At 34.2% G+C, this 10,731-nt stretch overlaps 1 protein-coding gene and 1 pseudogene across 2 annotated transcripts; one reads left to right on the top strand and one right to left on the bottom strand.

Annotated features, from left to right (window-relative positions):
- The first annotated feature begins 2,279 nt into the window (after positions 1–2,279).
- LOC106335492 lies at positions 2,280–4,514 on the top strand (annotated as a pseudogene).
- LOC106335491 (glutamyl-tRNA(Gln) amidotransferase subunit B, chloroplastic/mitochondrial) lies at positions 4,333–6,871 on the bottom strand. 2 transcript variants are annotated; one of them, XM_013774023.1, is made up of 9 exons: positions 6,138–6,871; positions 5,850–6,059; positions 5,606–5,746; positions 5,335–5,538; positions 5,056–5,253; positions 4,916–4,984; positions 4,706–4,822; positions 4,604–4,622; positions 4,338–4,510 (listed from the first exon to the last, which is right to left on the bottom strand). In XM_013774023.1, exons 1-9 carry the CDS (start codon positions 6,771–6,773, stop codon positions 4,500–4,502), a joined length of 1,605 nt encoding a protein of 534 aa, XP_013629477.1. In that variant the 5' UTR covers positions 6,774–6,871; the 3' UTR covers positions 4,338–4,499. The 2 variants fall into 2 exon arrangements, with proteins under 2 accessions (XP_013629476.1, XP_013629477.1); XM_013774022.1 differs by having other exon boundaries at positions 4,333–4,622; positions 6,138–6,870.
- Positions 6,872–10,731: the final 3,860 nt, after the last annotated feature.

Raw genomic sequence — 10,731 nt, 5'->3', positions numbered from 1 at the left:
TATTTCTTAGAACTTTTTGCGTAGAATACTTAATAATACAATCCAACGGTACAAAAAAATACACCATTTTTAGTTGGACTTGATCTATTATGTTATCTATTTGTTATTTTGATTAAACAACTATCAGTCCACCTATATGTGTACAACTTCATCACAAACCTTTGATGTACACATGTACACGTCACATGGTGTACACATTTAAATTGTACAGAAGAAACAATTTTTCTACATGGAAACATGTCCTCATATGGAAACAGATCTTTGGTGCGAGGTTTGCGGGAATTATTTTCACATTCTCACGAGGTTATGCTTGTGGATGCGATGATTCATGTACACATGTAAATTTTAGGATGTATAGTCTACAGAAGGATTTAGAGAAAGAGTGAATTATTGATATCTCAATATTTTAATGATTTTTACAATGAAAAAATGAAGAACTATTCTCACAATTATGAAGAAGAACCGTAATGAACAGTCAAGAATTTGAGGGGATGTTTGCACAACTAAAAAGTATAGTGTTAAAAACTAAATTATTCAAAACTTAAAGGATCAAACGTGTGAAAAATCCAAAATTGGAAATTGAGGTTCTCGAGCCCATCGTTGAGCGGATCATAGTTCGAAGAAAGTCTCAAGGTGGGTGACGATCTGAAATCATGGAGGAGTACAACGGTTATGCTGAATCGAGCCGACGATGAGGATCTTGAACGGTGATGCCATGATGGAGAAGACCACGGTCAAAGGAACATCATCGAAGATATAAACGCCGTGACAAAAGAGCCTCACCGGAGAAATCACAGACGCGGCGACGGGGGAGGTTTAATTTAAGAGATATTATTTAAAGTGGGTTTAATTGAAATTTCGATTGTTGAGCTGTTGAACTTTAACAAGGAAGGAATCTGCAAAACAGAGAGTGAGAAGTAAAGATGTTGCGTGGTGGAAAAAAAGAGAGAGGTAATTCTACGATGAAATTGTTGGAGAACAAGATAAGGAAAGAGAGAAAAAATTGATTTGTGGCCACATAAATTAATTCTCTTATTTTAGTTGAATTTCAATTAAAAATAATAGAAAAGAGTATTCATGGAATAAGAGAGAATGTGTTGAAATTAGAGAAAAAGTGTCTTGATAGCATAAACGGTCTTACGGTGAAATAATAAACTTAAAACTGACGCTTAGTGTAATTCTTTCATCTTTGATTGAGCCTAGAAGGAAGAGAAAAGACCAGCCTAAGTTCGCCCTACCTTAGCGTACCATTCGTACCATTTTGTTTTGTACGTTTTTCTTACTTAGGTTTAGATTGTGACCGGTAATTATGAGAGTAAAATGGAATAAATTGAAAAGTAAAAAATGAGAGGAAAATATAAAAGGTGGAAAAGGACAAAAGCAACGGTGATCAGCGTTAATATATTCTACCTCCCAAACTAAGAGTAAAGTTCAGAGTATTTTTTCCAATTTCTTAATAGTGCCTAGAATAAAAATAAAAGAATGATTTTTTATCTGATTGGTAAACTTTTAGCTGAATTCAGAGTAAAATACTTTTACTCCAAAACATTTACTCTAATACAGTCACACTTTTAGGAAGTATGATCGTTTTGTATAGGGGTGGACGTTCGGGTACCCATTCAGATTCGGTTCGGGTTTATTCGGATTTTCGGGGTTAAAGATTTTTACCCCATTCGGATATTTTTAAATTTTGGTTCGGTTCAGTTTGGATCTTTGCGGGTTCGGTTTGGATTAGGATAACCCATTTAAATGATTTTCAAAATTTTAAAATTCAATATGTATTCAATTAAATTTCTCAAAATCTGTAAATAAAAATACTATATTACATATAAATTTGAATAACATATGTTAGAATACTTAAACTTAACATATAAATTGGTTTGGTTCGAATATTTTGATAGAGAATCAGTAGATATTTTAAGTATTTTTGGCGTTTTGAATATATTTTAGCTATTTTAGACATTTACTTTTGACTATTTTTATATATTTTCAAGTATTCCAGACAATTTAAAAGTATTTTATATATTCAAAATGTTTTTAATATACATTAAATCTAAAAATAATTATTATATTTAGATATATAAATCTATTTCGGATACGGGTACTTGAAATACTTCGGTTCGGGGCAGATTCGGTTTCGGTTCCCTGGATACCAAAATTTTGAACCCGTTCAGATATTTAATCAATTTTGGTTCGGGTTCGGTACTACTTTTTCGGATCGGGTTCGGTTCGGTTCTTCGGATCTGGAAACATTAAGAGGGAAATGAGACTATACTGAGAATCGAACCCAGAATCTCTAACGTTACATTGAAAGATATCATTTTCTCTTCTTTCCTGTATGATGACGATCTGACCATCTTCCTCTATCAGTCATTCTTCGATCCTAATTGAATCAGTCAGGCGATTTAATAATCACGTTGGGACATGGACGAAGTAGTAGTAGAGGTGGAGAAGAGGAAGAGAGAATGGGAAGACGCCTACGAGAAGACCATCGAACACATCACGGCGATACAAGAGTGCGGGAAATCAAGGAGAGGTTAGGAGAAGGTTTCGCTACAGAGGCTTAACGGATTGGCTCAGGATGGTCTCTCTCTTCTCAATTCTCTTCAATTCAGTCTCGATCTTCTCGCCCCTCAGCTCCCTTCTGATCACCACGTCCAGTCCACTAGATCGCTGCTTCAGACCTGGAAGAATCAATATCAAAGGTATGTGCTTTTGTATGATGATTAGGCAGCTGAGTAATGCAATTTGTAGCTAAAAATGATGTGATAGTTTGGGGGATTGAGCTTTTGGCTTAAGGGTAATTGATTGTAGTTACTATGGAAGAAATATTTAATGCTTGAGTTTGATCTTGAGTTGTAATTTTGGTGCAACAAGAGTGTCAAAGCATGAGTTTAGGGGAATATAAATAAGTGAAACTAAAATTGAGTTTTGCCTGTCGTGAGTTCTGTCAAGTATTGATTAGATACAGTAGCAGCAGAAGTAAGGTTTTTTTTTTGTGTTTGATTGAGGGAATCTGAGTCTGGATTGTTTTGGTTTTTGGTCAGTTTGAGAGTAAACCTGAGAAGTGCTAATTTACAAGCAAAGGATAACATGAGGAAAGCTGCTCAACAAGAGGCATGGTTTAAGCACTCTCTCTCATTCTGTAGTCATCTCCTTTGAAATGTTCTTGTATAAAGATTAAAGAGTGTGCTTGCAATTTATTGTAGAGAGAGCTTCTCCTTGGTGGTGGAACAGAGTCCACTGAACTAAGACGTAAACGACAGACTTTTTGAAACTCTGTTCTGCTTAGCCCAATGTTGATTTAAATATCTTTGTTGAAAGGTGGTAAAGTCTATGAAAGAACTTTACTTTGTTGTTAATCTTTTGCCTATTGGTTAAACAAACACACAAAAATCAAGTATAGTTCACTGTTGGTTTCATTGAACGAACGTTCTTGGTTGTTTGTAGAGCAAATGCTGGCTTGACCTCGGATGCTGAAAGCATTACTGAAAGTCTCAGGCGTTCACGTCAGCTCATGGTTCAGGTCACATAAGCTATTCTGCATTTACATCTTGTTCACCTTTTTTCTACGAAAGGTGAAAATGATTCAAAAGTTATCTCTTCGGTTTTGGGGTTACAGGAGGTGGAGAGAAGCACAAACACTCTCGTGGCTTTTGGTAGGTCATTCATAATATGCCCATCTTACCTTATTGATAAAACTGTTTAGTGAAGATAGTTTATGACATCAAACTGACATTATATCCCATGTTTACTTTCATAGATGAATCTACTGGAGTGCTTAAGAAAGCAGAGAGTGAATACAAAGGACACAGGTCTCTGTTTTCAAGGACCCGTAATCTACTTTCTACAATGCAGCGTCAAGACTTAATTGACAGGTACTTATAAAAAAGAACTCTACTTAACCAACAACTCTTCACGTGATTGTTATAGTAAATAATAACTCTGTTTGGCACTATCATCAACAGGGTAATCCTCATAATTGGATTTTCTCTCTTTGCCTGCGCTGTTCTTTACGTTGTTTCAAAGCGTATTGGAATCCTGAGATTGCAACAGATGGCTACTGCTGCCATTAAAGCTCGTTTGGCTGGAAAAGCAGCTAATGCTGATGGTACGCCTCTCGTACACCAGTTTGATGGAGGAAACACAGTTCCAAATGTTAATATTCCTATACAACAACGCCTGCATGATGAACTTTAAAAGCTTATTTTTAGATTCTCAAGTTCCTGATCTATTGCACTGTTAATGTTCTCTCTTAGTCATTTAGGTTCTCTGTTCCTTTTCTGACTCTGAGTGAGAGTCGAGTCTGTTTTGTTCCTTCCATTTCACATGGAAACTGCGAAATCTCAGCTTTTATTTCATGTGGATCCAATGTGCACTGTATTGCCATTACAACAATCTATGTGAAATCAAGGAATGAAAAAAAAAACCCTCTAAAGAACAACCGTTTTACCTCAAGACAACACTTTCACTAATATCATCTGCATTTTTGTGCGTGTTTAATCAACATCTGCCAAAAAAAAAAAGGCTGAAGCTTTCAATCAATCCTTGGCATTGAGCTTCTCCAAGAGAATCTTGTTAAGCAAAGCCGGGTTTGCTTTACCTTTTGACATTTTCATTACCTGAACAAACAAAAATACATATCAGTTTCAAACAGATTGTTACAAAGTTTTCAAACAAAACGCTGACTGTATCTGCCACAAACCTGGCCAGTAAAGAAGCCCTGAAGCTTGGTCTTCCCACTTCGGTACTGCTCAAGCTGCTTTGGGGATTCAGAGATCACCTTCATAATCATCTTCTCAATCTCCACAGGATCAGTTATCTGTGTCACACATAAGCAAAAAACAGTTATGATATCAATCAAGATCTAACGCCTTTAATGAACACAATTTTGTGGAAAATAGCATGAACTTGCCTGAACTAAGTCTTTTTCCTTTATCATTCCTTGAACAGTTCCACCTTTGGCCAATAGCTCAAACAGTATCTACAACAAACTGGACTTAAATCACATTGATCCAAAGCGAAAAGATGATACACGACTGACACTGAACTGACCTGTTTACCAATCTTTCCGCTAATGGTTTCATCTTTTATTGCAGCTATCAGCTCAGCCAACTCTTGAGGAGTAAGTTTCACATCACTGATAGAAAGCTCCTCATTCTTCAAGTAAGCAGCTATATCACTCATCAGCCAATTCGCTGCCGACTTAACATCAGCACCTTTACCAATCACTTCATCGAAATACTCTGCAACCTAACCCATTCACTCCAACAACAGTTTAATCCTCACAACACTGATAAGAAAGTAGAACTCTTTTGCTCTCACTAGACTTACACTGACGTCATTGGCAAGGAAAAGCACATCTTGAATACCTAGACCCATTGCTTCATACCTCCTGCGCTTCGCCTCAGGAAGTTCCGGTAAAGAAGCACGGATGCTGTCCACGTATTCTTGGGTGAGTATCACTTCAGGAAGATCTGGCTCTGGGAAGTAGCGGTAATCAGCTAGCCCTTCCTTCTTCCTCATTGTTACTGTTTTCTGAACATAAAATACTCAAAGTTAGTTGCTGAATAGAACAACAGATATTACAATGTAATGAACGAACCTGAGCTCCTTCGTCCCAGAGACGAGTCTCGGTTACAATCTGGTCGGCCTGACCCTGGTTGTATAGAAGCGCCTGCCTTGTTATCTCATAGTCAATCGCCCTACTCATAGCTGAAAACGCATTCAGATTCTTTATCTCCACCTGCAAGAAAAAAAAAAAAAAAAAAAAAAAAAAAAAAAAAAAAAAAAACTCTCAATCATCATCATCAACCAGATAACAATGACTTGATCATAAACTTGTTGACCTTGGTGCCAAACTCAGCTTGCCCAATGGGCCGGATCGAGATATTAACATCACAACGAAGAGACCCTTCTTGCATATTCCCATTACTCACTCCCAAATACCTAACAATCCTCTGCATCTCGCTACCGTACTCAGCCGCCTCAACCCCACTCCTAATATCAGGCTCAGACACAATCTCAAGCAAAGGAACCCCTGCTCTATTCAAATCTACCTGCCACCACAATAATAACCAAACATAACTAAAACAAACATCTCTGGAAACCAAATCTAACTTAGAAACTATCATTGCCTGAGAGTAATCTCCAGCGTCCGAGTGCAGCAGCTTGCCAGCGTCTTCCTCCATATGAACCCTAGTGATCCCAAACCTCCTGTGCCCGCCGCCAAACTCTAAAGGAATGTCCACGTCCACGTAACCGCCAGACGCAATGGGGACATCGAACTGAGAGATCTGGTAGCCTTTGGGGAGATCAGGGTAAAAGTACTGCTTCCTGTCGAACTTGGACTTGAGAGAGAGAGAGCAGTTCAGGGCTAAGCCCAGTCTGACGCCAAAGTCGACGACTTTGGAGCTCAGAACGGGCAAGGCCCCGGGGAGGCCCATACAGACGGGGCAGATGCTGGTGTTGGGATGGGAGCCGTAGCTGTTGGGGCAGCTGCAGAAGGCCTTTGTGGAGGTCGAGAGCTGGACGTGTGTCTCGATTCCGATCACGGCTTCGTAGTCTTTTAGGATCTCGTCGAGTTTGTTGCTTCCGTGGTTTTTCGGTGCGGAGGTTCTTGGTTGTTGTTGTTGAGAGGAGGACTGTTGGGTCGTCGTTGATGTTTGACATCTTACGGAGATGTGGCGGCTCGTTCTTCTGGTTCTGAGCAAGGCGGTTGTTAGGAGTGTGAAGTGGTTTGGTTGGATTGTTCTGAACAATGTGGTGGACATGTTTGTGGAGAGAAAGTGTGTGTTCGGTGGCTGAGCTAAGCCGAGAGGAGAAGAAGATGTTTCCGTCTCTGGTTTATCGTTTTGGGAAATCCCTGAATTACTTGTGAATTTACAGATTTACTACTGATACTTTCAATTGTTACTTAAACAACCCCATGCTCTCTGTTTAGTGTTTTCTCCTTCTGGCTCTCTTTCATTTCATTTCTCTGGATGTTAAGGTCGAGTCACTTCATTTGTTTGCTTTGGGCTTTTCGCACACAGCCCAACGGGTATGTATGGAACGACCAGAGAGAGGAAAAAACCTATGGAGCATCTCAAGGATCATTTTTTATTTTTTTAAATAAATAATTTTGAAGAAAATAAATAAATTTGTTTTCTATTTCAAAAAAGTAAAATTTTTATTACACAATGTAAGAGTATCCAAAATTTAGTTACTTTTATTTCTAAAACATAAAATAAAATAAGAAATTTTTAAGATTTGTTTGTGAATTTTTGAGATTTTTTAATTTCATTTGAAACTTATTAATATTTTTTTTGATTAAAAACATAGTTTTGGTATTAAATATGCACAATTTAAAAATTTTGAATATTAAAATGAGCAAAATAATTAGTTAAGGTATTAAAATAGGTAGCGAAAAAGCTTGGGTATTAAAAACCTATAAAAAATTAGTTTGGGTATTTTATGGATTTTCCATATTAATAAAAATAGTTAAGTTAAATTTTACCCATATAAACAATGTGAACCAATGTATTTTAATAATAATAATAAAAATAGAGTAAAAAATTTGCATCAAGTTAATAAAATTTGAAGTGTTTCTATTTTTGGAATTCTTTTGACATACAAAAGAAATTGTGAGACATATTTATTTTCAAAAATATAATTGTTTACCATAAATATTTGATCCAGAAAAATATATGTACTAATTCACACAAGCATACAAATTTTTAAGATTTATAACCAAATACAATATATAAATGATCCATCTGACTAAAAATAACTTATATAATATATCACTTTAGGATCTAACTGGTGATCAAGGAATGAAATGGAATAATGCATTTCTTACTATTCATAATCTTTCTTACCATTTATAAAGAATAGTTTTTCGTTTTCACTCCTTCTCATTCCTTTTATTCTAAAGGAATATAGAACAAATTTGGTATTTACTAAAATTGATAATAAATAATCTTCATTTTCATTCCTATAATTTTGTTCATTTGTATTTTTTTTTCCAAATCATTCTTAATGTTCCTATAATGGTCACAATATGAACAAATCTATACATATACAAATATTTATCTAGCGTCAAACAATTATAAATATCATATATTACAAATTGAGATAACATACGTGCACCAAAGTCTAGTGTTAATTTAAATTAAAAGGATCTGAAATTTTTTATTAGAGCATAATCTCATGTGACAGACCACTTTATGCAAAAAGAGGAAGTGAAATTTTAGAAGTATGATGTAAGAATTTGCCTACCAACACTAATTATATAAACTAACTAGATTTGTTTTGGCAAAAGGAAAAAGATTTGTTTTGATTGACACTCGTGCGCAAGATGATGATGATGATATATGAAACTCCACCATCCTCAACCTCAAGCCTTTCACTTCTACTCTACATCTCTCATCTTCTAAAAATTTGGATGGCTCATATCTCTCTCAAGCTTTCCAATCCATTCACTACGGTCAAATTGGAGATATGGAATGACAATTTAGCGTTTCTTTCAACCAACTGAGTTGAGGTAAGCAAAAGTAATTAAAAGGGTGTTTGTTAGGTATAAGGTTTAGAGCAATTACTAAAGTATCAAAGTGTATCTATTTTACAAATAAGAAATGGGTTTCGTCAAAGTAAAAAGACAGCTTAAGGTGGATTGGTCTTTAGTGTTTAACAGCCAAACTGGATTTGCTGTCATTAACGATATGGATGCATTGCATTTGCTTAACTACTTTGTATAGATATCCAATCTTACTTTTTGTCCTAGACTTTCTGTTTTGATAAAAAAAATTCTTTGTGGTCTCCTTAGTTTGCAAAATTGATCCAAATTTCCAAATTAGCTAAAAGATACCGCGGTATAGACATAGAGACACATAGTAAGAACTTCAGAATTTGTGTTTCCCCTAAAATATATGTCACAACTTACAAGGATGGATATATGAAAATATTTCATCATGTATATTCATGAATTTCTAAGCCCTTTGCTGGATCATTCTTTCGCATGTTGTCGTTTTAATATTCATTTAAATCAAATCTAATACTTTTCTGTTTTTTTTTGTGGGCTAATACTTTTCTGTTTTATATTAAATATCATTTAAACTTAAACTTTTATCTTACTAAAAATATAATTTTATATTTTTCATCTTTGGTTCTAATAGCTTTGTGAGTTTAAATTTTTAATACGATGATTTATATTTTTAATAAAATAAATAATCTATGTAAAATAATATTATATATTTTAATTAATATTTTTTTATCTTTTAACCAGCATAATTAAAATAATATATTAATTAGAAACAACAAATTAATAGAAGTTTAGTTTGTATGAAAAACTTTATAAGATATGAATATTGATTATACTAACTGACCATATTTTATGGATGAAAAATAACACTGACATACACAAAACTATACAAGGACTTGAACTGATAAAATGAAGACATCTTTTCGATTATGGTGGAATTTATTTTTCGTGGTCTCGTTCGTATTTCTAAGATATGGATAATACTATTTTCAAATCCTCTACATTAATAACCAAGCGGCCTAGTGGTCGAGGGAGTTTTGACCCTAATACGGATCCGAGTTCGAATTCCGTTGGCCACCGTTGATTAAAATATGATGAAAAAAGCGGTTTTCCAAGATATTTTATGCGGAGGTATACTTAAGCGCTAAACCCGGATTTCCTGGATTATCAAAAAAAAAAAAAAAAAAAATCCTCTACATTAAATTTACGGCCAAAGTTTATTAGAATTTTCTACTTTTCTTCGTGCCCGGACAAATTAATCATGACGTTTGCTTTGGACTCAAAAAGCCTAGATCTTCTATTAAAGACACGAAATCGACATTTATCAAAACAAAAATACGCAAAATCGACATAACGCTAGGCCGGTGATGTAAAGTTAAACTAGACCCCGCCAGCGCGGATATGAATTTTCGGTTTATGGTTATTTATTTAACTAAAGGATGTATTTATAATAGTTGATGTATTATATTCACCAAGTAAATAATTTTTTTGGCATCTTAAAGCATCTATTTATGATAAATATTCGATATCATATACAAAATTGAACAAATAGATGTAATTAGAGAATTGTAGACGATATATAAAAACAATGGTTATTAATGTAAAATATGAAGAAATATTATATCATGATTTAGTATGACATAAAAGATTATAAATTAGTTATAAATGTTTAAGGAAAATAAAATGATTTTTAACTTCTATGAAAAATTTAACATATAAAAAAAGGTGATGAATTAGTCATCAAATTGTAAATAATTTCATACTTTTGTTAATAATAAATTATTTAAAAGTCTTTGTTTTTCGTCAAGATAATTATTAAATGTCCATAACATTAATATGTTAAAATTTCATATTATGAAAGCCCATGTTGTAACCATTTTTTTTTCCGGGAAGTGTAACAAAAAAAATTACATTTTACTCTTCGTTTTGTTTAAGTTATGTGTCGATAAAAGATTAAAAAAAATCTCTCTATCTTTTTCAATGTTCAATTTGAAACTTATTATGCGAAAATCATACGCAAATATAGGCAATTGGTTGGAATCTCTATATCTTTATATTCTTATAAATTTTAAATTTATTGTTTCCTCTTCTGCAAGCAAATCAATTACCGAAGTAATAGATCAATTGGTTGGAATCAAATCTATTCTTATAATTAGTGTAATTATGGTTACAGTTTCTATATTTAATAGGTACATTAAAGATACGACTTT

Source organism: Brassica oleracea, chromosome C3 (assembly GCF_000695525.1).
Source record: "Brassica oleracea var. oleracea cultivar TO1000 chromosome C3, BOL, whole genome shotgun sequence".
Taxonomy (NCBI): Eukaryota; Viridiplantae; Streptophyta; class Magnoliopsida; order Brassicales; family Brassicaceae; genus Brassica; species Brassica oleracea.
Note: the sequence above shows the minus strand (reverse complement) of the source record. Positions and strands in the feature narration are given on the sequence as shown.